The sequence below is a fragment of the Aethalodelphis obliquidens genome, unplaced genomic scaffold (genome assembly GCF_003676395.1).
Source record: "Aethalodelphis obliquidens isolate GAN/ISIS:26980383/991018 unplaced genomic scaffold, ASM367639v1 scaffold53, whole genome shotgun sequence".
NCBI classification, from domain to species: Eukaryota; Metazoa; Chordata; class Mammalia; order Artiodactyla; family Delphinidae; genus Aethalodelphis; species Aethalodelphis obliquidens.
The window spans coordinates 8,653,886-8,680,275 of record NW_020837997.1 but is presented as its reverse complement, the minus strand read 5'-3'; the positions used below and the strand labels follow the sequence as shown (position 1 = coordinate 8,680,275).

Genomic DNA, 26,390 nt, shown 5'->3' with positions numbered 1-26,390 from the left:
AAGGTGGAGTTTTTTTGTTTTTTTTAATTAATTTACTTATTTTGGCCGCTCCGGGTCTTAGTTGCGGCATACGGACTCTTTTGTTTAAAATTAATTTAATTAATTTATCTTTGGCTGCGTTGGGTCTTTGTTGCCGCGCACGGGCTTGCTCTAGTTGCGGCGAGTGGGAACTACTCTTTGTTGCGGTGCGCGGGCTTCTCATTGCGGTGTCTTCTCTTGTTGCAGAGCGCGGGTTCTAGGCGCGCGGGCGTCCGTAGTTGTGGCTCGTGGGCTCTAGAGCGCAGGCTCGGTAGTTGCGGCACAAGGGCTTAGTTGCTCCGTGGCATGAGGGATCTTCCCGGACCAGGGCTCAAACCCGGTCCCCTGCGTTGGCAGGCAGATTCTTAACCACTGAGCCACCAGGGAAGCCCGGCATGCGGACTCTTAGTTGCAGGCATGCATGTGGGATCTAGTTCCCCAACCAGGGATCAAACCCAGGCCCCGTGCACTGAGAGCACGGAGTCTTACCCACTGGACCACCAGGGAAGTCCCGGGAAGGTGGGTTTTGAGACTCCACAGTCTCCAGGAAGCCCAAAGAAAACCAGAAACCTCCTGAACAGAGAGGGTGGCAGGCCGTGGGAGTGGGACCCGTGCTTCCACAAGACCCCAAGCTCAGAGGGCGCCATGCCCCACGCTTGGTTTAATGCTCTGTGGTCACTGACTTGAAATTCTTCGTACTTTCTGAACCAGAGGTCCCTGCAAATTCTGTCCCGGTTTGGTGGAGTTTAGGAGAAGCCCTCGGGCTCTCAGAGGACACTGTCCCTGGAGGTCCAGGGTGGGGGGGAGCTGGCTGTGCGCTCACGATGCAGGGGCTCAAGAGAAATTCTGTCCCTCGCTTGCTCTGGGGTGACTGAAAGACCCCCGGGAGAGCTGGGGGTTGGGTTCAGGCCCCTGGCACGTGCCCACGGGCACCTGAGCCTCTCCCCACCCCTGTGCAGTTACACAGGCATAATGTCTCACCTGTGGGAGGAGCCCTGCCCCGTCCAAACCCCCAACTTCCCATCCCTGACTGAACCCCAAAATGGACACATTCAGAGGCACAGAGCTAAGGGGCAGGTCCAAACCCAGGATGCTCTGTATCAAACCAGTGAAAAAGACAAAAATCACCAGTGCCAAACGGTGTCTGTTTTTCCAACTGGCTAAGCTTCAGGGCATCACCTTTAAATGAGTACGTGGGCAATACTAAGACCTTGCTCACAGTTCAGTGAAGTACTCTGTAAGGTGCACAGCACGCTAGTAGCTAATAGCGATCACCTCTCACCACCACCTCCTGGCTCCTCGGAACTTGCTCAGACGCCACGCCCCGGAGGGCCTCACATGCCCCGGCACTCGGCACACCCACACGTAGGATGGGGGTCTTCGGTCTGTTCTTTTGGACCCCTGGGTGGGCAAAGCAAGGCGTGAACTGGGGAGAAATGCTCCCTGGCCAGCTTGAAGTTTGCTGCGGGACTTCCGGGCGGCTTCCCAGAGCCCGGGGCTGCCACTTGTCCAGGCTTGCAGGCCCACGTCACCACCATCTGTCCTGCTCTGAGTGGGATCCAGGCCAGGGGCAGAGGGTAAGATCCACTGTGCTGTCCCTAGCGCCCCCGACTCCATGGTAAAAAACACTCTCACAGCAGAACGGTCCTTCCTGTCACTAAACAGAAACCATGGTTCTCAGGGACAACACCAGTGTCTATGATTTTCTCCCTTCTCTTTAGGAAATCCTTTGCAATTGTGCTAGGAAAGTACTGAGGTGAAACAAACAAAAAGACCCAAAAGACAGGGACTTCCCTGGTGGCGCAGTGGCTAAGACTCTGCGTTCCCAATGCAGGGGGCCCGGGTTTGATCCCTGGTCAGGGAACTAGATCCCACATGAGTGCCACAACTAAGACCCAACACAACCAAATAAATAAATAAATATTAAAAAATATATATATCTTCAAAAAAAAAAGACCCAAAGCAAAGGGATGCAGGCATTAAGCCCTCAGAGTCTTAACCTTGCACGGAACCATGAAGACGGCACCCCCCCACCCCGGGCAGGCTGGCGGCAAGAGCCCCCCACCTCGCACGTGGACTCAGCCTCTCAGCTCTGAATCCTGGGGTGGGGGGAGTCGGAAGATGGCCTGCGCACCAGACGTGGAGCTGGGGGCAGCAAGGCTTTGTGACAGCACACCCCCACTTACACCACTGGCTTCTTAGAGGGGGTCCCTGGAGTGTCAGCATCACTTGGGAGTTGGTTAGGTTAGCAGTGCAGAGTCTCAGGCTCAGCCCAGAACTGCTGAATCCGGATCTGCTTTTGAACAAGGCCCCTGGGGGAGGGGGACGCACACTCTGGTCTGTGATGCGCAGGCAAGGGCCGACGCCCAGACCCCTTCTCCTCAGTGCAGTAGGTGTAGACGGCGCCTGCGGAGCTGCCTGGAGGTCCCAGGACATCCCTGGAGCCACCTCCAGCTGGAGCCCAGCCGCCTTCCCCAGGTGGTGCCCGCCTGCCCCTCTGCCAGGGACTCGGGCTGGGTATTCTGAGGGACCTCAACGCAGAATCACAAGACACACACACAGAGGAGAAAGAAAATCCAGTGACTTCAGGAGAGGCCCTGCAGTGCCGCTGGGGAAGCACGTCCGCGGGTTTAGCTGAGCCCGCTGGGTGCGGGGGAGCCGGGGGGGGGGGTTCCTGCTCTCTCTGCCAACCCTAGCCTCTCTCCTTGGATGCGTCTTGGATTCAGAGTGGCTGTGGTGTGGTACCTACTTGATCTGCTTTCCTTTCCACAAGAATCCTATGGGCTGGGCGTTATGGACCCCATTTCACAGCCGGGGAGGCTGAGGCTCGGAGAGAGTCAGGGGCTTGCCTGCGGTGCACACTGGGGAGGCGGCAGAGTCAGGATTCGAACCTAAAACTCCGACCCTAAGACTCTTATGCTCCGTCCTGCCTCTTGGTGAGTTCGAACTCACCTTCCGTCACCCGAGGAGATTAGTGTCAGAAGACATTTGGAATGGCCAGGGGCTCAGGTGTGGGGAGCAGACAGACAGGCAACACTCAGGGACAAGACAGGAGGCCCAGGAACCTTTGAGTCTGGAGAAGAGGGGTCCCTGGGTCTCCAGGGGGAGGGGGCTGATTTGTGAGTGCGTCCAGTGGGGGAGGCCAGCATCTGGGCAGGGGCAGAGGGAGGTGGGGGAGCCAGTCACAGGGCGTGTCCTGGTGCCTTCCTCTCCGTCCTCCAGGCTGGGCTGTCTGAGGGCTCCCTCCTTCCCCACACGGGTCAAGGCCACGGCCTGGCACAGAGCCTGGCGAGGGGCAGCCCACGCTCACCTAGGGAGGAGCAAGTCACCTGTGGCCCTGGCTGGCGCGTCACTCGGCGATGGCTGCTTACGAGTCACACACCATCACCCCTACACCACCGTGTCTCAACGATCCCACTTCATTTATTACCAAAATATCACAGAGGTCCAGTCATAGTTAACATACAGCGTTTAACACAAACCTGATACCTGTGAAAGGAACTAAGTATTCGGACAATCGAGTCGTTTGGAACCGTAACGCCCCAAACCGTTATCACTCCGTACTCCAAAAATACACTTTTGAGAGCTTTGGAAACTGAATTAAAATGTCTACACAGCTATGAACAATTGTTTAATAAAACTTTTTCATGTTTCCATTACATGTAAATATATCAATTTGGCATCTCTATAAAAACTCTGAAAATGGTGCAAAAGTTTCATTCTCTTTGAGAAAGCCATTGACAAAAAATATTCACACTTCACTAAAATTTTGAAAAATGGTCTTCTTTCAAAGCTTCTTTATTAATCTGAAATCTTCTGGATTATCAAAATCTAGGTTTGCTTTTTCCTCCTAAAACACTAAAGAACATTTATTCACAAGGATAAAAAGGCAAACTCGGGGAGATGGAAAACTGAGAAGGACTTTTTTTTTCTTCTGAAAAGCAAAAAAAAAAAAAGCCAGAAAAAAAAAAAAGGCAAAAAAAAAAAAAGAAAAAAGGCTAGTTACATAAGCATCCTCCAAAGAACACAATGGGATTCATTTTATTGTTGACTTTTGGACAGCAGTGTCATACTTTATTGAAAACAAACCCATGTAAAAACAAAGTTAAAATGAAAAATGGTACCTGAAAAATAAATTATTTTATATAAAACAAATCAATAACTTAAAACACACTAATATACAAAAGGTCTACCCATCTACTGTACAACATGGGAACCAGCTGGGAAAGTGCCCCCCAGAGCAAATCACTGTAAACGGAACGTTACATGGTAAAGAGGTGGCCCCAACCAACAGACAAGCCTTCTCTCCTGGTGGAAGTGAAACAGTCCTACCGAGTCGCAGCAAACCACCGGTCAGCCTATCTTCGGTCCTCACGGGGACTTACAAGGAGTCATTTATTTATTTATTTAAACTACCAAGCGGAAAACTGAACTCTGTCACCAAAAGGTTGTGGAAAAATACAATCATTAGAAGTCAGAGTCCAATCAAAAGGTGTGGAAATGTGAACCCTGCCGGGGGTCCTACCACTAGCTACCGTAGGACTGTCCATTCTCGATGCCGCTCCACGGAAAGCACGTGGGGCTTCGGGTGGGGGCCGGGCCTGGGAATCTGATGAGCAGCAGGTGTTTTCCTGAGGAGCTGCCTCAGGGCCCAGGAGGTACCACGGGTCCTGGGAAGATGGGAAGGATTTCAGATGGAGGGTTTGGGGGTTATGGGGAAGAGAGGCCCCCAGCAGCTTATTCTCATTCTCTGTGATCCAACCCAGGATGGGTGCGGAAAGCACAGAGAAGTCCGGTCAGGCTGAATCGGATGGGAAATGGGGCAGCTGGGAGACGTGAACTCTGATTTTCAAGGCCAACAGCGAATGGGGTCAGTCCATGGCCCTAGTCTGGAGGCAAACCAGCGATAAGTTATTGCCAGTGAGTGTCTTGGGATTCATCTGTCTGCCTGACCCGGCAGGGCTCCCCTCGAGCTGCCGGCTCCCGAAGGGCCGACTCCCTAAGCAGCGCGGTTCAGACCCTGGGTTTCCAGCACTAACACCAAGTGCAGACTCTCGGAGGTTAAGGCAGCTGCCCTTGGCAAGGGAAAGACTCACTCTTCGGGGGACAAAGAAGGTGAAACCCACCCGGCGCCACCTGCCCGTGGGCTGAGCCCAGCTCCTCCGTTATTCTGGCAAGAGGGTGGCCGTGGTGGCCGGGGGATCACAGTCACAGGACGCGTGACCAGAGGCACAGCCAGTGCAGAAAACCACAGCTTGCCATATCACATCGAAAAGCTAAAAAGAAAGGCAGCGCCACGGGGTAATAAACAATGAATAACTCAACTGGAACCAGGTTCACAAATCTGGAGCTGCTTAGCGAACAACTCTGAGGGGAAGTTACATAGGCCAAAAGAGAATTCAATCGATTCAATCAAAAGAGAATTCTTTGGTATTTATGTACCAAACCAAAGTTTCAATAAATTAACATCATCTACTCTTAACTTTTTCATCAAAATTCCCAAATAAAAGGAGAGCACTCATTTTACGAAATACAAGTAAGATAGATCTATGTAAAAAAAAAAAAACACAACTTTTTTTTAAACACAGTTTCTTTTGGATTGTAACTTTAAAAAAAATGGCATCTTCCTTTTGCAAACAGGCCTAGAGAGAAGATGTAATGAACTTTTTGGACACAGGGCCAGCGTCTGGCACTTCCATGGGAGTGACAATTACTTTTCAGGAGTAAAACATGTCAAAGGCAAAATCCTCCCGCACGCTCACAGATTAAAACTCCCGAAGAAGCACATTGGGGTTTTCAGCCAGAAGGATGTTCAAAGAGTGGGGACCACGTAAAACGAGAATTTTACTGAGAAACTTCAGGCAACTCTCAAAGGTCCGTATGCGCTTCACGTTTCCTGTTCGTCTGTGCCAGCACCAGGATAATCAGTGTGGTTCCAATAAAATAGAGGGGAGGAAATCAGCTGCGGTGCTGGCTGTGAGCCCGTCACTTCGCAGTTTAGGCCTCTGACAGAATTCTCGTAGGAAATGGAACACTAGTGCAGGCTGGCAGGATGGTGTGTCAGCGAGGAGACTCAAGGGTCACTCTCAGGACTGGGAAGCTCATCTTCACTGAGATGTTGGCCCGAGGCTAGCACAACCTACACGGCATATTTTTCCAGGAAAACATCCCAGTCCCGGGGTGCAGAGCGCTCTGGGGCACACGCAGCAGGGACCCTCTTTGCATCAAATCTGGGCAAACGGGCCTTGGTTCCAGGAAGAGGCACACAAGCTAGCTTTGACTTAGAATCTGGAAAATTCTGCTGCAGAGAGGAGGCCCTCCATGGCACTTGGCCACTTTATAAGACAAGGCTTCAAGGTATGAACTTGGCCCTTTGTGGGAGAAGAAGAGGGCAACATGGGAAATTCAGGAGGATCACGCAAGCAGCTGGCAGCCCCTCAGTGAAGTATGAGGGAAGCAGTGGGGGCGGGGGGGGGACGGGCAGCCTCAAACGGTCCAGGGGTTGCTCAGAACACAGACCCGCTCTGGAGAACGCTGTGCCTACTGCCCAATGTCTTCCACTTAAATAAATAGATAGATAGATAGATAAATAAATAATGTCGCAATTTCATGACATCAATAACTAAAAAGCAGCTTCCTGTTACATGTTTTAGTCTCGTGTCAAGGTTAAAAACTGCTGGTACTAAGTTATTGTGGTTTTGATTCTCTTGCACACTGGTTATTTATAAAAATCAGATCACGCTCCTGAGGAGTTGCCCGGAGATCGGGCCCTGCCTATTTACTTCTCAGGCCCTCTCTTAGACTCTCCCTGCCGGCTCCCCATTTAAAAAAACCACCATCTGTGATGGCACAATCCTAACGTCACAGATTAGTAAATGCTTTGTCTTGAGGCAAGTATGTTTGCTTCTTAAGATCTTATAAATCCTCCCTGAATGCTGGGCTGTCTGTACCTTACCTAGCCAAAAAGAAAGAAAAGGTAAAATAAAAAACAAAACAAAATTCGAGCAAAACAAAATCAAATTTAATGGTCTTAAATGCAAAAGTAAAAACAAACGAAAAACACAAAAAAGCAAAAGAAAATTAACAGAACAGAACAACCCAAAATGTCAAGGCAGTTATGAAGAGAACTTTGAAGGTTAATCTTTAAAACTACAAATCAAAGGGTTTTTTTTCTTTTTTTTTCTTTTTTCTTTTTTTTTTTTTTGTTAATAGGTAACTGGCAGGAAGTAAGTACTTTTCTGCTGAGTGTTCATAGGAAAGCAAAGTTTCAAAACAAAATCCGACTAAAATAGAAAAAGGCCTAGCGCTCACGAGAAGGGATGCGAGAAATACAATGCTCAAATGTTTCTGTGTCATTAAAAAATAGAGCTATTTTACGCACTGGGGCCATGTTCAATGCTCTTGAAAACTGGAGAGATGATTGTGAACAACAGTATCTGATGTGTGGAGGCACCATGCATGCAATGTGTGGACAGGAATCGGGATGTCAGAGGAGCAACACGTCTTCAGGCGTGCCTGGAGCTGAGATCTGACTCTGGAATATACTGGAGTTTCCCTGAAACTCTTTGGTCCGTTCCCATTGGCGCCTGGGCTTAGGAAACCCACTCGTGTCCTCGGCAGAGCCTGGCCCGGCCTGGTGTGTGGCCCCCCTCCCCGCTTGCGGCCCACGGCAGACGGGCCCGCTGCCACTGCCGGGGCCAATCGGCTGAGTGAGCAGGAGGTGGCAATGGGACCTGCTTGGGAAAGCAATTTCCTGTCAACCAAAGCAGAAATCGCTTAAAATGTTGAAGCGGTTGAGAAACGCACACAAGGCATCTGTCTAACATCTTTAGTTTAAAAACTAAAACTAAAAGGTCATTTCTTTTTGTTTGTTTGTTTCTATCCAGTTTGTGGAGACATCGAATGAAACGCGTGTTAGACAGTCTCAGAAGTTAAAGCATGCTTCAGTTTCACCACCATCCCGAAGGACTGGTTAGTCAATGCAGTCTACTTAGATTTCTGTTTAATATATATTTTAAAGGAAATAACTTAAGAAACTTAAAATTGGTCTAACATTGTGGGATTTCAAACATTTGAACATGTCGGTTGCATCCCAGAGTATAAAAACCTTTTCACTTCTCATTTAGACTAAGACAAACACTTGTGAAAATTGGCGCAAAATGAGTTGTACACTAACAAAAAAGTTTCAACTTCTTCACTCTTAATTATCTATTCCGTACAAAAAAAAAGCATGAGCGAGTTATTTGTGGGACTTGTTGGTTTTGAAGGAAACCTGTAAGATTTTGTCCCCCAGGCGGTAGCCGTTCAGACTTGCTATGGCCATCGCGGCTTCTTCATAGTTTGTCATGGTCACAAAACCAAAGCCTTTGCACTTGTTGGTGTTGAAGTCGCGAATCACTTTCACATTGGTAACTGCACCAAAGGGGCCAAACATCTGCCAGAGGATTCCCTCATCGGCATCTTGACCAAGGTTGTAGATGAAGATGCACCAGCCCGAAGAAGCGTTGCCTGGGACATTGACACCAGAAAGCCCACTCATGTGATCTACACCCATAGGGGAGAACCTAGCAAACAGAGAGCACAGCATTCAGGTCAAGGTCAGTGCGGGCCAGCGAGCTGCACGCAGCCCACGTGAGGCGCTCGGGCTGACACACCCCACTCAGTCAAAATCAGGACTTTTCAACTGAGAGGAACTCAATATGGGGGCAGAGGGAGGGCATGGGCTCCCTGCTCTGTAGGGAGTCGACTCTGAGGAGAGACGTTTGCTGCCTGCAGGGGGTCAGGCCTCAGAGCTACGGCCTCTAGTGGCCTCTGACCAGCCGCTCCCTCCACCCCTCCCACCTTGGTGGGGTGGTCCTGTTTAGTCACACCCGTACTTCCCACATTTTAAGTGATGGAAGCTTCTCCACATCCTCCGAGGTGCTGTTACACCCCCAGCTCTCCCTGGAGGAAACCGTTCCTCATCCTGTGTCTGTGTCTGTATGTGTGTTTGCGGGGGTATGGTGGGGGTGGGGGTGGGGAGAGGGCTGAATTTTTTTCTTTCTCTGAATTTCATACCCCATTCCCACCCACATCAGCACCCTCACTCTCCGAGGGTTCACATCCGAGCGGTGCCTACATATAGCACACTCCCTGAAGGGCCACTGCCGGCAGGGCACAACTCCGGACACCCTTCTGCTGCTGGCTCTTAACAGCCCAGAAGGGCCAGGGCTGTGAACTGTAAGTCCACCAAGCTTTACCAAAAATGTGGAGCTCCTTTCTAAAGCACCACTTTTAGTCACATCAGAAATAAGCCTTCTACAAGTCGTGGGCAATAAGGATTAAGGGAGATGACAAGATTGTTACTGAAGCCACGTGGCCCTTGAGATGTTTCACAAGCTCAAAAGTAACTGTTGGAGGATCAATTTAAGAATATTTGAGCACGATACAGCATCTCTGAAGCCACACAATGCAACTGGCGAAGTATTACCTGCTCCAAAATAAAATCAGGTTCGAGTTGTGGGTCTGATCCAGGGGTGAGTGGGGGTGCCTTCAAGTGTCACTAAACAGATTCACGCACTCAGCACACATGGGAGAAGAGTGGCCAGCCCTCGAGGTGCAGACCACTGACACAACGGTGATCGCTGATGCAGGTACAGAAGAATCAAGGCACACTGTGGGCCATGGTTTTGAATTTGCGAGAATAATTTTAAACAGCCCGTACCAAATGTCTGAATTGGTTAGATGACTCAGGAGGCTTGTTAGTGGTGAGACCACAGCATCACTGAAATGGGGGTGGGAAAAGGCACCCAAGTATCTGTATGAGCTGCTTCTCAGTGAGAAATGGAAAGACATTCTGACTTTTAGAAGGACCTCCTTTTCTCCAAGTTTTGTAGGACACGGCGGACCCGTTATCACAGTTAACTACATCTTGAGATAGATGTTATACTGAAAATAATTGGAGGTAATAGTTTACTGTCTTTTATTGACATGATTCTCATTCATTCTTGTGAGTTTTCTCCTGCTAGTTGGAGCTGATCTGTTTCATCTCAACTGTCATGAAACCCACCCCCATTCTTTCCTCTGATGGTACAAGAGGAGAACTGACTCTTCCTTGACTTGGGGACTTTTCCCAACGTGATAAGAACGGACTGCAAACCCTCTCCTCTTCTGGGTCTTCTTTCTTCTCCTTCTTATCTTAGTTGGCCTTCTGGTGGCGAACCTTCCCGCCCGCCCCTTCCTTCCGTCCATCTCTGGAGGTCACGGTCCCTCTCCTGCCTGGCCCCTTCTGCACCTCCCATTTCTCCTTTCTCTTCTCCTCCAAGCTTCCTGGTTTTCCAGAGTTTCTGGGTAACTCACTGAACTTGGCTATCTATACATCCCACCCGATCACCAGTGAGGCCGACCGTGCTGACGTTCAAAACTGGATTTAGCTCACTTCTGTCCAAAGACGCTTCCCCTGCTTTGCCTTTAAACCAGAAGAGCCAACGAAGGAAGGCCAGCTTTGGAACCTGAGCTGAGTTGAGAACACTGGATTACTGGACTGTGAAAATAAGACCTTGAAAAACAGCATCTGTGGAAATGAGCGGGGCGTTACCCAACCTCACTGCTTAAAACAAAGACGGGAACCCTGAAAAGTCGCAGAGAGAAATCCTTAACATACCTGAGATTAGCCCTCATGCCACTTCTCAAAACTGGGAGAAGTGGGATCTCAGCTGTTCGTGAGGCAGTAACACACCTGATTTCAGAGTCCAAGTTACTGACTCTGCTTGTCTCTGTTCTGCTAGATCCTGGCGACTAGAATCATTTTATATGGAAAGACTAAGGAAGGTGGGAAAACAGTTCACCTCTAGGATGCGGCTTTTAAACAGAAGGCATATAATAATATTTCGACACCGAATGACTCCACAAGGTAGATGTATGAGAAAGGTTTGCCTTAGGACTGCTGATCAAATGTCTAAAACCTGTTTAAAACTCTGGAAGAACGGCTCTTGCCTAAGCACCCCTAAAGCTGCATCTTTTCTCTCCCAAATACGGGATGATCTTTTAAACTCATAGGTCTACTCACATATCACTAGAAACTGTGGGCTGCAGCGCTATGCACTCACTCTCCTGGGAGCTAGTTGGAGCTGCACTACCTTTTTCATTCTAGTTAAAGACAACACTTGGATGGAAATAAACAGCTTCCATACAGATACCTTTCTGATGCAGGTGGGGGACATGGAGACATGAAATGGCCGTGAGCGCGACTTTCTGATGTGATCAGCCCAGAGGTTTCCACTGCACATAGTCACCCAACCAGCAGGGCTCCGCGCAGCCAGAAGGGGCCCGAGTGGCCGTGGTGGGAAGAGCGCGTCCTCCTGACCCACCTGAATCTCTGCGCCTGGTGATGAACGGGGCCTCCGAACCGCCTAGCTGGCGAGTGGTACAGCTGGGAGAGCAGCGCCACGTTTTTGTTCTGGTTGGGATTGGCTGCAAACTTCACTGTAATGGGCTCGGAGGAACCTGGGGGTTTATGACCATTGAAACTGGTAATTGCCTCTTCTGCTTCCGACCGTTTGTCAAACCGGATAAACGCAACCCCTCTGGACAAACCTTTTTAACAAACCAACAAAAATGGAGTTAGGGGAAAAACTGCAAGGATTTTTAAAACTGAAAAGCAAAAGTCAAGTCAGTCAGGCTACTGTGGTTCAAAACTGGATGCTTGGTTAATGAGATAAACAAAAATTAAACCTAAATATGGAAACATGAACAAATTAAAAAAAACAAACAATAACTAATAAAAGATTAAGGTTTCAGACTTTCTTCTGAGTTGAAGCAACGACTCCACAGCCTCAGTGCCAAAAGATACTTTGGTGAAAGGAGTCTCAAATAAGACACCCCAGACCTCTTTCTTAAAAGAAGCCACATTAGAAGAGATTATGTCCTCCATCACCATTGCGATGCCAGGTGCCCACCGCAGTGTGGGTGCACGGTGTGCTGAGGGGTAGGTGGGTGACAAGGAATTGTCCCTGGGCTCCGGGAGCTCCCTCCCATGGCCTTCCCGGCCATCTGGCCACATACCCCAGCTGGGCCTTTGCAGCATGTCGTCTCCTGGGCCGGCCTGACCGAATCCCTGTTTGCTCGGTGCCTGGCTCAGCCTCCTGCATCCCTCAAGGGCGTAGAATCCTAGTAACCAAGCTGAACCCTGATGACTCTTTCCTGCCACCAACACCTCACTCACCTCTTGGATATTCCACTGTAAGGTCCCTGGACCTCCTGTGGGCCGCAAATTGCCCTCAGAATCAAGTGAGGCCACGCATTCTTTTCCCAGAAAACTGCCGACAATGGTGCTGACTCACCCACCCACAGACTCCCCAGCAGCTGAAGAGTCCCCGTCTTGCGCCCGTTCACCGCCGCCTCAAGCTGCCTTGGGAGAACACCTTCTCTTGCCACGTGGACTGAGCCACCAAAGGCAAGTCCTGGGCCTGCTGTAACCCCACCCTCAACAGAGCAAGGACATGGCCCGGGGCCAGGCTACCCGAGTCCCAGGCCCAACTGCTGAAGGCAGGGTCAGCGTAGTCTGGCACAAGTGTGGGACCTGAACAAACCAGATGGGAGGGGCTCAGTCACCCTCTAGCCCCTTGAAGAACTCGAGGAATGGAGTGGGGCTGAGGTGAGGGAACGTGGAGCCGCGGAAGAGAACTGGCTCCTTCTCCTGGGGAGAAGAAACAGGGGTCAAGAGTGAAGGTCGAAGTGTACTGGTGACGGCCAGGGCCAGCCTGGGGGTGACGGGCCTGGGCTGGAGGCACCGTGTGCCCTGGTCGGGGAGGCTGAGGCAGACAGCCGTAAGACACAATTTCTCCTCTAGACAAAGGCCTTTAGCATGTGGTGAGTGACGACCATCAGAGCAGAAGAGCCCAGGGCCTCGGGCCACCGGCTAAGTGAGCGTGAGGAACGTCCCCCAGTCAGCTCCCACATCCCGGCACCTTTCCTCGCCATCTCCCGCAGGGTCCCACCCATCGTCCCCACGATGGGCAACAAGGTGTGGGTATCCCCAGCTGGCCCCAACGCCGCGGAGGGGCCTGGGAGCTTCGGGCACACCAGGCTGGTGCGGAGATGACAGGTGTCACTGCAAGGCGCGGTCGTCCCCTTGGGGCCTAGAATCCCAAGCTCTGTCCTGACTTGGATGCAACACCGTGGGCCCCCTGTGAACAAGCAGACAGTAGTCAGGGGCCCTCGGGCAGGGGCTCTTTCTTTACAACAGGAGCGTCCTGTGGATGCCCTCCGCCAAGCCCTAAAGCACACACCCCAACTCTCCAACTGGGAAACTCTCCCTTCTTGGGCGCCCCCAGCACAGCGGCTCCTCATGGCCTCAGGGCTGCCCCTGCATTGGTTCCATCACTATTTAAGTATAAATTTAAAATTGACACAGCCAGAGATGCTCACTGAATTAGTGAGATCAGACCCAGCAATTCATACGTGTGCCAGGAAAATTCTAGAGCCTGAGCCCACTTTAAAATTTCGGTTCAGAAGGAACACCTGAAAACATGTACTTGGCATACACTGTTTTTATTTACTCTTAAACGGCACGAACGACAGCTTAGACAGATGGGAACCCGAACGAAATCTAACTGCAGGCAAATCCCACTGGAAGCTGTGGTTGGCTGGCTGCTACAGAAAGCTGTCTGCAGGATACGGTTCCACTCTATTTATAAAGACCTTGCAATCAAGCAGACAGAGTGTGTACGCGCAAGTGTGGTTTCCCTGTTTGGTTTTGCAAAATGACTATCAAATGAAAACTGCCCGAGTAAAATGAAGAAAACCTGAGAAAGAGAGAGAATGTTACTTAAACTGAGGGAATATAAACTCACTCAATGATTGGATGAATGTACACTTTTTGAAGATGACTGGATTTTTTTTTCCTATAGCGTTTTTAGGATTAAGAGCAGAGACCAATAAATGGTACGATCTCCAGATGAGTCAACTATGAAGTTCACAATTAAAATGTATAAAGAAGCAAAGACATTCTCTGAAAAAGTTCTGTCAGCTCAGGAGATTAAGGTTTTTTAAGAGAGCTTCTGTTTCTTTAAAAAGCACGTCATACGAAGGAGACTTGACACACAAACTTGCTTGCCCCGCTATTCTCTGCCCCAGCCGCCGGGGCTCCATGGGGTCCCAGCAGAGGAGCCCTGCATGGTGGCCTCCTCCGGAGCAGAGGGAAGGAAGGGGAGCCCACAGTCCCGGGGGCTCACCTTTCTACTCTCCAATTCGACACGCAGCCTAGGGGAGGGCTGTGGAGAGGGAGGAGCCCCGGGGGCTCCCTCGCGGCTTCCATCCCCCCGCCCTCTCGCAAAGCTCCTGAACACAGACAGAGGTGTGGGGTAGGGACCCTGTCCTCTCGCCTAAGGGGCAGAAGCTGGTGGGGAGGCCTGAGGGCACAACCCTGAGGTGCCCCCAAACTCTAGGAGACACCAGCTTTGCAGAGGGAAAGGAGGCAAAGTCCCAGCAAAGTGGTGAGGGAACTGTCTGCAGGAGAGACCTCCCTCAGGATGATGCAGACAAAAGCTACGTGGCAGGGGGTGCGTTCTCGAGGTGGGTGGACTCCAACTTGAGAGCTGGGCCCTGCTCAGCGGTGCTTGGCTGGACAGAGACGAGCAGAGGCACAGCAGTCCGTACAGGATCAGGAAAAGCAGGGCCACGGAGGCAGAATACGGGCCAGCACCGTCATCCCTGCCAGGTCTCCAGGTGGCCCACTCAGGCACTTCTGTGCAGGTGGGGCTGGGGATAAATACATGTGCTGACCAGCCGACGGGATCACTCTCTCAACTGGCATTTGAAGATAAGTAAGGGGAACTTTAGGGACCACGGGAAGCTCTTCTGGCACAGAACAGGGGTTTACACCAAGTACACGGCATCTTTACCTCATGCCCATCCCCCGGCCTAGAGCCGAGGGGCAGAAAGAAGGAGGCCGGGTGGGTGGAGTCTATGTCCCTCCAGCAGAGCCTGCGGTCCAGAAGCCCCTTCTCCTCCTCAGGCCCCTGGGAGACTCGAGCTGTCCACTCGTCTCCAGGCCGGGCCCCAGCCCAGGACTGCAGCCTGGGCAGCAGGTAGGGCCAGCCCATGCCAAAACGAGCTTCCACAGCTGGGACAGGACAAGGGAGTGCAGGTGACAAGACTGTGGGCCCCAGAGCACACAGCTTAGGGGGGATGTGGGAAAACACGCATGCACCTCCACCCCCATCTGTCATGGGCCAGGATACCCTGCCCACCTGCTCTCTGTGTGGCCCTGCAGCCTCCCGGGGGAGGTCACCTCAGAGCCACGACTGCTCTGGCCCGACCACCCAGTGTGTGTCTGACTACCTCAGCCAAGGGGGTGGTGAACACGCTCTGTGCTGGAAGAACATAAAAACCAACCGCAGACAATTCCACTGGCTTCGCTGAGCTCCCTGAGCAGTAAGCTTTTTTGCTAGTTGGTCAGTAAATTCCCACTCCTGCTGAGAACAGAGATGAAAGGACCTAAAGCAGGGCGGCCTGAGTTCGCTGCTCCCCAGACGGAGCCACACACAGGGCTGGCCGGGGCCGGCCCGACCCCAGTGCGGCAGGTGGCCGCAGTGAGGGGCTGCTTCCAGGGTACGCAGGGCTCAGCTTGGCGGTGCCTTACTGCTTTATGCAAAGCCCATCGCCCAAGCTGCTCGTGTCCTGAACTGAGACGACCCGAGAGTGGCTGGCAAAGTGGCCAGGACTGCCTGAGAGAGGAAGTCACTGCCTTTGAGCTCTGAGCTTTGAATGTGCTACCCAAGGTGGGAGCGGCATCCAAGTCATGAAGACTGAAGAAGAGCTCCTCAGAAACAGTCACCCTTGGAGCTCTGGGGTAATGAAAGGTGGGGACTCTGGACCTCAGCTAAAGACTGTCTCACGCAGCACACCACTGCCTGCAGGAAGAACGGCAACATTTGTAGTCCAGGCTAGGACGTGTGGGTGCTTGTAGAAAGTGCCAGAATCTCTTGGTGTTTTCACCATAACAGGCTTTTATGTCAGGGCTGCTTTTATGCCACTTAACCTCCCCAGCCTCATTAAATAAAAGCCAACGTCTTCTCATTTTGATTCTGTCCTCATTGGTGGAATAACTAATGACAGCGATCTGTCTTCCCTAGGAGACCCAGCCCCTGCCTGGAGGAAAACCTCGCCGTATCCTGGGCCACCCGCCGTACCTGTGGTCTGATCCACGAGGACCCGGGAGTTGATGATCCGCCCGAACCGAGAGAACATGTCCTCCACATCCTTCTGGGTCATGTTCCTCGGAAGTCCGCTGATGTACAAGTTGGCATCTTTGATGACCTCTGAGCTCGGGCGAGCGTACGACACCTTGAAAACAAAACCACTCACTGGCATTAGGGCAGATGTGTGGCCAAAGCATCGAGGGAGGGTGTTAAATTTTCAGGTGAGAAAAAGCCAACCCTATGGAAGGCGGTCAGCTGCAGCAGCCCGTGCTGGCAGCTCCCCATGGGCCAGGCAAGGGCCCTCACACACCCTGATGACAAGACATTATCCTTGTTTCACAGTCGAGAGTCTGAGGGTCCATGGCTGTTCGGGGGCAGGGCAGGGAGCCAACCCCGGCTGCCTGTGCTCCTACCGTGGCCTCAGGCCTCTCTGGACAATGAGCAGGGCTGGAAAGGGGACCTGGTCCTGCCTGTGAGGAGCCCAGGGGACAGCGGGCTGGGTGCTCTGGGACTGTGACACCCACCTGACAACAGGCAAGCTCGCCATGGGAGCCCAGTGGGGCCCGAGTGCTGGGGGGTACACACATATTAAATGACCCCATGCTTTTTAGGCTTATGTTCTGCAAAGCTGAAGAAAGGCTAAAAGGAGCTTGTGCAGTGGTTTACATAAAAGGGTGCGTGCGTGTGGGGCTGGTAGCAAGGAGAGGGTCTCTGGCGCTCTCCCAGGTTGGGGCGACAGCTGGGTGGACCCTGCCAGCCAAGGGGGCAGCACAAGGGCAAGACGACAGGTGTGTTCTCACCACAACACTCAGGCCTGCCAGGAAGGGCAAGGGTGTAACTCTACATGCTAAGACCACACACTCACATACACACACCCACCCCTTCATTCATGTGCTCGTTGACTCGCAAACATTTGAGGTGCACCTGGGACATTCCAGAAAAGGAGAAGACAGACGCCACCTTTGCCTGCAAAGCAGAATGCAGTCTAGCGGGAGAGACGGCAGATGGAAGGAGAAACAGCGTAGCGTGGTCAGAGCCCAGCTCCACCCGAAGAGGAGCTGGGCTCATGGAGGTGAGTGTCAGAGGAGAGCGGAATAGAAGTGATGCTGATCGGAAGGATGCCCCAGGGCACCGGGTCCCGTCAGGGCCTGGTGGCCTCCACAGAGCAGTACTGTACAAGCTGACATTCCCTGAAAGCTTCCCTGCACTGCAGCCAGGCCTAAGGCACTCTGGGGACACTCTGGGGCCACCCGATGGTTTGTTCACGACCTGGGGCAGAGGCAGCACTGTCCCCAAGAGGCCACCTTGGCCCCTGGGGCCTCCCCAGGGCCTCCCAGGTGGGCGTGGTCACGCTCCTTGACTACCAGGAAGGACGTTTGCCCCACTTCTGGGCCTCCACTTTCCGGATCTACGTCAACCAGCCCCACAGAACACCCCACTCAGACTCCTGCCAGAGGGGGTCACTCCAACCGTCTGCTGTCCAATTTTATCAAATGCCCCAACGAGGGGCGTCCGATTTCAGGCAGGACAGCTGAAGGAGGGAGGCAGGCCTGCCGGGACTCAGGCTAGTCTGTGCTTTCCCAGGATCAGGCTGGGCCAGTAGGGAGCTGCCTCCCACGACCATCCTGTCTCGTCCCTTGCAGATCTGTCCAGAACAGGTTGCATTTGGGGTCTGCCCTTGGCTTTTGGTGAAGGTCACCGTGGGAAAGAACATTCCCAGATTAGCACCGTGGGAGTGGTGTAGAGGCTGGCACTGACTGTAGTTACAACTGTCCCCTGATAAAGCCCCAGAGAGGCAATACTTTCAAAGCCAACTGCGCTTCAATTCTTTTCAGCACAGGTGTCTCCAAGGACGTTGATGGCCACTGCAGCTTTCCTTTGCTCTTCAGCCACTGTCAAGCTCAGAGTCAAATCAGAATCCAAGAAGACTGCACTAGAGAACCCTCTCGTGGCAGGTGTGTGATGACGCAGCAGGTGTGCCTGGCCCCGCTCTGAGACACTAGGCCCAGAACCCTCTTTTCTAAGTTCCTGGCACCACCTGCTCCTCTGCCTCAATCTGGTCTACTGCCCTATTCTTTTTTTTTTTTCAGTACGTGGGCCTTTCACTGCTGTGGCCTCTCCCATTGCGGAGCACAGGCTCCGGACGCGCAGGCTCAGCCACCATGGCCCATGGGCCTAGCCGCTCCGCGGCATGTGAGATCCTCCCGGACCGGGGCAAGAACTCGTGTCCCCTGCGTCGGCAGGCGGACTCTCAACCACTGCGCCACCAGGGAAGCCCTACTGTCCTATTCTTAGGAAACATTCCTGTGAGAGGTTTTTGAAGAACAAGGAATTTTTGAATTACGTTCCCCCACAAATTCACATGTTGGAGTCCTAACCCTCAGAACCTCAAAATGTGACCTCATTTGAAACAGGATCATTATAGATGCAATTAGTGAAGATGAGGCCAAAGCGGAATAAGATGGCCCCAAATCAATGACTGAGGTCCTTATAAAAAGGAGAAGTTTGGACACAGACATGCACTCAGGGAGAACCCCGTGTGAAGATGAAGGCAGAGACTGGGGTGATGCTTCTATAAGCCGAGGATTGCCCAAGATTCAGTGACCACCAGGTGCCAGAAGAGGGGCACGAAACAGATCCCCCTTCACAGCCCACAGCCCTCCGAAGGCACGCAACCTGCCAACACCTGGATCTTGGACTTCCAGCCCTCAGAACTCGGTGTGAGGAACTGGAAGATGCAAAGGCTCAACAGGATGATCTCATTCCAGTGGCTTCAGGTCGAGGGACACAACTCTGGTGACTCTGGCAGGCATGTGTCTCAGGAATGAGGGCTGACTCGCCAGTCTGCAGGTGAGGGGCAGTGGGCACAGTGCTGAGAGGCTGCTGCAGGAAGCCGGGTCAGGGTCCTGCGTGGGGCGGGGGTAGGAGGCATATTCTACAGGAGGGCTCGGCAGGGACCGATGGTCGGGAAAACCCAAGGTTGGTCCAGGGGTAGGCAGAGCCTGAAGACAGACACTTGGGGTGGGGAGGAGGTGGGGCTCTGGGCTGAGAGAAGGAGGGCGTGGTTAGCAGTGGCAGGTTGAGAGGAGCGTGAAGGTTGGAGAAGCCACCCTGAGGCCTGGAGGACTCGCTGACTTGTCCCAGGAAGCCGCCACACAGCCCTTGAACTGGGAATGACGCTGATGACAGTCTGCCCAAGGCCCTCCCAGCTGGTGCTGCATGGCTCCCTCACTCTCCTCAAGTCATCATGAACCACCCCCCCAGGACACGGCACCCCTGGGATGCCTACCTCTGCCACACTTGGCTTTCATTGTTTTGTTTATCGTTTGTGCGCACGCACGCGCGCACACACACACAGGCCCAGCCCCACAAGGGTATGGAATTTGTTTTGTTCACTGCGTGGCATATAGTAGGCACTCATAAACATTTGCCAAATGAATGCTGAATGACTGGTGGGAGAAGGATTACACCAGTGATGGAGCAGGAATGGAAGCCTGGGCAGGAGGCGGGAGGGACGATGCTGCTGCTGCCGCTGCCACCACCACAGCAACAACCGGGCGCGAGCAGGACGGCAGGGCAGGCCCAACACCCGCTCAGCATGAGGTCGGGAGCTGCAAGAGGACGGGAGCACCTTGGCCAGTAGAAGAGACCGGTGGGGAGGCCTTCGGAGGAGGCTGCTGTGAGCCAACATACGAGGGACACCGGGGGCCAGGGAGAGGGATGTCCCAGCCTAAGTCCTTCACGGAGACCCTCCCGTTGCTGGGGGGGCTGAGGAGGACATGAGCCAGAGGCACAAGGCCTGGGATGGTCACCACCCGACACATCTGACATGCAACGCCTCTCTTCTGAGCAGACAGGAGGCCCCCCAGATGCCCTGGAAAAGCGGCAGGCCTCTAAGGCGCAACTGTGCTAATGGTGCGGTGACGGCGATGTGAAGTAAGGGTTGGGGGGGGTCTCTCACCCAGGCCAGGGCTCAGCACAGACCTCTGTGCAGCCAGGAATGAACGAGATGGTGATTGCAGCTCCTTACCTTAATGGTTTTTGACTGGAGCCGCAGGCCGTTCAGCGTGTTTATCGCTCTCTCTGCATCCTTTGCAGTCACGTAGTTCACAAAGCCGTAGCCCAAGCTGTGTCCTGTGTGGGAGAACACAGGGACATGGGTGAGTCACTGAGAGCCAGTGGGTGAGCAAGACAGAGAGATGGGGAGGATGAACAGGACTATGTCCGGCTGGGCTCAAAAGGACAAGAGCAGAGAGAAGACCGAGAGAGAACGCTAAGAGCCAAGGCCTCTGGGAAGGTGGGAGTTAGAGATCAATGGTTACAATCTATATTGATGGTTTATTTGTTACACTCCCTTGGCCAACCTGTACATTTTCTGCAAGGAACAAATTTACAAAATGTTACTTTTTAAAAAAAAGTTTATTTAAAGAGAAACACTGTGTTACTAAGAGCATCCTAGGGAACCCATCACCAAAGCAGTGACAAGGAGCCGTCCCACTGGTGCCGGCCGCTCTGTGTGGCTCCGCGGGGGACTGTTGGGGGGGTGAGGAGGAGGACAGTCACAGCAGCACACAGGACAGGCTGGTGGGGAGAACCTGACTAAGATCAGCTGTCAGCGTCCAGGCTGTTTTCCGCGACTTCCACGCCCAGAGTGGGAAGGCCTGCTGGGCTCTGGCGCCACCCAGTGTCGGTTGCCCTCACTTTCCCAAACCTGCCGCCCAGCTCGGGGAGGAGGAAGGAAGCACCAGGAGAAGCCGGGGGCCCCACCTCCACAGCCCTGGCCAGGTATCCAGAGCCCCCCTGGAAGCAGCTCCCTCGGCAACAGCCTCATTAGCCGAAGCCTGGGGGAGTTGTAAGGCAGGTGCAAACCTGAGTTCTTCCCAAAGAAGTCCAGGGTTACAAGCAGGGTGTCCCCACTCCCTCTTGGGGAACTGTTCAGAAGTGGCAGGAGTGACCACCAACTGGATACACAGGAGGGACACGGCACAGGAGAGGGGCTGTGGGTCCCCGGGAGGGTTGGAGTGTTCTACTCTCTGTGGTGGGCAGCTGTGTGCGCCAAGAGGGAAGGCGGGTGAGGAATGAAGGGGAGGCCCTGGTTTCGTCCACTGGATGAGGCCGGTGACTAAAGCGTTAACACACAGTGCTGAGTGCCCACCTCCCCCCTTTCCTTCACTATAAACCAACTGCTCTCAATTCTAGCCGCTTGTTAGAATCACCAGGGCGGCTGCTAAAAACTATCACTGCCCAGGCCAAGTCCTGACCAATGACATCAGAATGGGGGTGAGCGAGGCAGGAGTGGGGACAGTTTCGGTTGTTTGTAAAGCTCCCCAACGATTCCAACTCAGAGCCCAGGTTGAGAACTGTCATCCCCGTGGTTATGCAGAAGAGCCCCCACTTAACGGGCTGTGATCAGAGCAGGTGCCTGGGGGAAGGCCCTCACTTCCCAAGTTACTGTTTCTCTAATAGGGGCCACAAGCTACGCAGGGTAACGATGCAGCCCCCCCAGGGCCCTCCTCAGCCCAGGACCCAGGACGTCGGACAGGCGTCGGGATCCACACTTCCAAGCTCCTTATAGATGATCCTGCCCCCTAGAGGCAGCGGGCCTGCTGCAGTCAGTGCCTTGAAAGCAGGTCAGCTGCTGCCCCCTCCCACTTTAGGGGCGATGGAAGACCAGCCCTGAATGAGGGGGGTCTGAGGTCTGGTGGGGGAGCAGGGGGGTGGTGCTCAGGCACAAGCCCGGTCAGTGCGTGGATCCTGTACAGGCTGCTGGGGCTTGAGGAGGGCGAGGCCTGCCAGGGTCAGGAGTGGGGGCAACCAGAGCCCAGGATGGGAGATATGGTGGAGGGCGGAGGGGCGGGAGATGAGGGAAAGAAGGACGGGGACGGAGGATGAATAAACCCTGGGCCTGATCTAGAGATGTATGAGGCCAGCGTCCCCCAGCTCTCACTTCCCTGCACCGTAGGAAGGGCACTGCTTCTCAGCTCTGGTTCTGACTATGCCCGGCACCGGCGTTGCCCTCCCTCCAGAAAGGTTCAAACACCCCAGACTGGCCGACTCAGTGGGTCTGACTGGAGCCTGAGAGGCATTTCTCCCAGTCCCCAGGTGCTGCGGCTAGTCAAGGGCTGGCACCCGGGAGCCGCTGCCCTGGAGAAAGCAAGGCTGTCTCCACAAGGGGCGCTCTGCTGGGTGACCCCTGGGCCAGTGCTCTTGCATTGCCAAACATCTTTCTCTCTCTTTAGACAAGGGTTAAGACTAAGAGACGATTCCATGGCATTTCGCCTTGCTTTCGTGGACCAGAGCAGCCAGACGTAATGTTTTAATCCCTTAGTTTAAAATCCCTGACCTGACCTGGGGTGCACAGCTGAGGAAGGTGAGTGCCCCGTGGACGAGGCCCTCCTCTGCAACGTGAGTCCTTTCTCTAAAGGTCCACGGGGCTCAAGGGAAGACATCACTGATGGAGGGAGACTGGGTCTTGGGGGGGGGGGATGAGTGAATTAATTAGGCAATAAATAAGAAGTAGCAAATGTCCCCAAAGGAAAGAAGATGGGCAAAGGACAAGAGTCCTTTTACAAAAGAGGAGTACAAACAGCCAGAAGAGATGAACTTTACTAGAAATGCAAACTGCCACCACGATCAGATGTCATTTTTCACTTAAGAGGTGAGAAACCCTGCCTGGCCCAGGGGATGGCAGGGCCGAGCAGAGGGTGAACCGCAGACCCCTGGAGGGCCAGCTGGCAATAAGGGTCAAGAGCTTTTAGAAACTACACTCTCTCCCCTCTGCGGTTCATTTCTAGGAAGACTTCCTACAGAAATAACCAGTCAGCAAAGATTTGTGCCAGGATATTTATCTCAGCCGGGCTTGTAACTATGGAAAAACAGTTACAACCTGTTGTGAACTCAGAACCTGCATGCAACAGAATACCACGCAACCCCTGTGACCATGAGACAGCTATGTTCAGTGACAGGGAAAAATGTTCACAGGTACAGGAAGAAAAGTTCCCCACACAGCTTGGGAGGTGCGAGCCCATTTCTGTAAAAGCACATGACTGCTCACAACCATAAATATGTAAAGAAAACAGTCTGGATGGACATGAACCAAAAAGCTAACAGTTGTGGGATTATGGGTAACTTAAACTTTTCTTCCTGTTTGTCTCATGTTAAATTTTTTTCTAAAAGGAACAGAGGTGATTTACATTAAGAAAAAAAGTGGTCAGCTGGGTAGGTGTGGAAGGGCATCCCTGCAGCGGGAAGAGTACTGGAGAAATCACAAGAGTGTGACAGCAGGGTGTGTCTGGAAAATGACAAGCAGCTCAGTCTAGCCCAACAGGAGGGTGAATGGGGGGGGGTGCAGTGGCTGGGGAAGAGGGGGACAGGGTCTCAAGGAGACTTGGGAGTTGCAGGCCAGGGTACGGGCTTTATCCTGACCAGAGGTGCAAAGCAATGAGACAGAAGCTGAGCATGTAGGCTGGAGTCTGGGGACCAAGTGGCCAGCATGACGTAATGCAGCAAGGTAGAGCCTGGCTCATGGTCCCACGTGGGCCATATGTCATCTGAGGAGGGGCTAGACACCAGGACAGAGAGCAGGGCAGGGCTGCACAGTAAGGCCAGGTAGTGACTGTGGATGCAACAGGCATCAACAAATGCACGTCTCCCACAGGGGGGCCTGGCTGGCCAGAAACACTCTGAACCTCGAGGCCAGCATGTCAAACATTCTCAGCATCCCAGCCACCACCATGTCCCTGCTTCCTCCTATCACTGGTGCTTGGCCCATGGTAGGCACTCAATAAATATTTGCTGAATGAATGAATGTCTATGTTGATCTGCATTCTCCCCCAATCCCTAGATCTACTCATTCATTCACTCAACAAACACTGACTCTGGCTACATCTGGGAATACAATAGGGTCCTTGCCTCCGAGAACCATAAGGACCTACTGGACCAGAAAGTTCCAACCCCAGTGCAGTGTGGAAACCCACGTTGCAGGTCTGCCTGATTGCTATGGGCACCCAAAGAGCATCTCACGCCGAGTAGATCAGGCCAGGAAAGACATCCTAAAGCAAACGGGGCCCAGGAAGTGAAGGCTTTAAAAGCAGCTGAGTGACAGGGTACATCTGGTATGTTAAAGAGAGATTCCTTTGCCGCAGTTGGGAGAATGGGCTGGAGGGAGCATGGCTGGCCAGTTAAGAGCCTAAAGCAACAGGGCAGGCAGAAGACGACATGGCCTGGTCTAAGATGGTGGCAGGGGTGATGGAGGAAAAAGGATGGAAGCATCCAGAAGGACCAGTGTCAGGGACACACGTCAAAGGTCATGCTTAGACTTCTGACTGGAGCCACTGAGTGGACAGTGGAGCCATCTGCTAAGATGGGGACCCTGGGAAATAAGCAGTCGGCTTGTGGGAGAGTCAAGGTCAGTTTGGGAAACACTGAGAGGCTGAAGGGCCTAGAAAGTTCTCTCGGGAGAACTTTCTGGTTGAAAGAGAGGTGGCCAAACTGAATGTCCAGCTAAGCTGTGGGTGTGCATCCGCTGACCCGAGGGTTGGCTTAGAAAGAAGAGGAGGCATGGGAATAAGCCGAGGACTGCCTAGGTCAGCGCCTGGGAAGGAGCCGCAAGAGAGACAGAGGGAGGGAGGCCTCAGAGGTAGGAGAAAGCCAGGTTCACGGACCCGAGGGAAGAGGAAGCTTCCAAAAGGAAGAGACAGAGGAGACGGCTCTGTGATTGGGAGGAGAGGGAGGACATCAGCTGGAGCAGCTCCTCAGTCGGGGGCGATTTGCTCCCCAGGGACATGGCAACATCTGGGAACATTTTTTGGTTTTCACAACTCAGAAGGTGCCCCTGGCATATCTACTGGGTGGAGGCCAGGGATGCCGCTGAACAGCCTGCAATGTACAGGACGGCCCTCCCACAAGAGTTATCTAGTTCCAAACGTCAACAGTGCTCAAGCGGAGAAACCGTGAGCTAGAGGGAGTCCAGGCATCTCTTAAACAGCGCAGAGGCTGGAGCGTGTTTGAATGCTGGCAGGTGATCCTGGAAAGACCCACCAGCAAAGTGGGTACTTGCATAACTTGAGGTTCCTGGGATGCCGAGAAGGGAAGGGATCTAGCGCAGAAGTGAGCCAGCTGTTATTTTCATTGTGAAGTAGGAAGCGGCCATCATGTGAGAGGAAAGGGGCCTCAGGGGAGAAAATGCGCTGAAGTGGCTGCTGTGGCACAGGGATGCCCATGTTGTGAACTCGGTTGGGGGTTTCATCAGACGGGGTGCCTGTCTGCTGGGGTGCGAGACTCTCTCTGGGGTGGGCACCTGAGACAGGCCAGGAGAAAGCAGTCAGACATAACCAAGTCCGGGGTTTCACCAGAGCGGTGTAATAAAGGACAAAAGGGAATGAGATGTGAGGCCACGGCCCCGGGAACAGCCTCTAATTAGTTTTCACACACCGGTGGCAGGAGGAGAAAAGTGAATGCAGTAAGTTTTCCATAAAGTCAAGTTCATTCAGTTTAAAGAACTGCTAGCAAGATGCAGAGCTGAAATGCCAACCCAGGCCCACCCACTCCACAACTCCCGGTGCATTACACTCAACTTTGCCCAGAGAGCAGAAAAGGACTATTTCTGTACTGAAATAATTTCCAAATTACACTTTTGCTGCTTTCGCTGGTTCTCAAAACCAGTTCTCTCCGGACTGATCTTGCCAAATCTAGGTGTTCCTATTAACATAGCTCACGTTCCTTTGAAAACCACAACAAGCCAAGAGACAAAGAAGTCAGGAATATCAACAGGACTGAAAATTCCCTTCCACCAGAACATAAAAGGAAAAAGGAAAGACTCAGTAGCAGCGCAGGAGAATTTCAAACCCCTCTGAACAAGGACTCTCTTATTCAGGATGGTCTCCTGGAACTGGAGAGAGAGTGTGGCTTCTAGAACATTCCAACACTTCAATTTTGTATATTATCTAAAGATCCTATTTTGAAGACATTTATTACATTGCAGACTCTCAGAATTGGAAGGGTCCTTAAAGGACTTTTGCGTTCAAAGTCCCGTTCTGATGAACCAACTCCCTGTACAGTAGTCAGCCAGCCTCTACAGGAGTCATCTCGGGTACAGGCATCTTCACGTTACTGGCAAAGGCTGAAAGTCGATGAAGCAGGATGATGAGTACATGGGGTTCAATAATATTACTCTACTTTAATGTAAATTGA

The 26,390-nt window shown here is 52.7% G+C and overlaps 1 protein-coding gene across 1 annotated transcript in view; it reads right to left on the bottom strand.

The window, feature by feature from the left end:
* Window positions 1-4,036: 4,036 nt before the first annotated feature.
* ELAVL1 (ELAV like RNA binding protein 1) overlaps window positions 4,037-26,390 on the bottom strand; it is a 37,955-nt gene continuing 15,601 nt past the window's right edge. The window contains exons 3-6 of the mRNA XM_027085808.1: window positions 20,230-20,333; window positions 16,191-16,344; window positions 11,367-11,592; window positions 4,037-8,582 (exon numbers count right to left, since the gene is read on the bottom strand). Coding sequence (XP_026941609.1) covers window positions 8,258-8,582; window positions 11,367-11,592; window positions 16,191-16,344; window positions 20,230-20,333 — 809 coding nt within the window. The 3' untranslated portion in view covers window positions 4,037-8,257. The remainder of the gene's footprint in view (window positions 8,583-11,366; window positions 11,593-16,190; window positions 16,345-20,229; window positions 20,334-26,390) is intronic.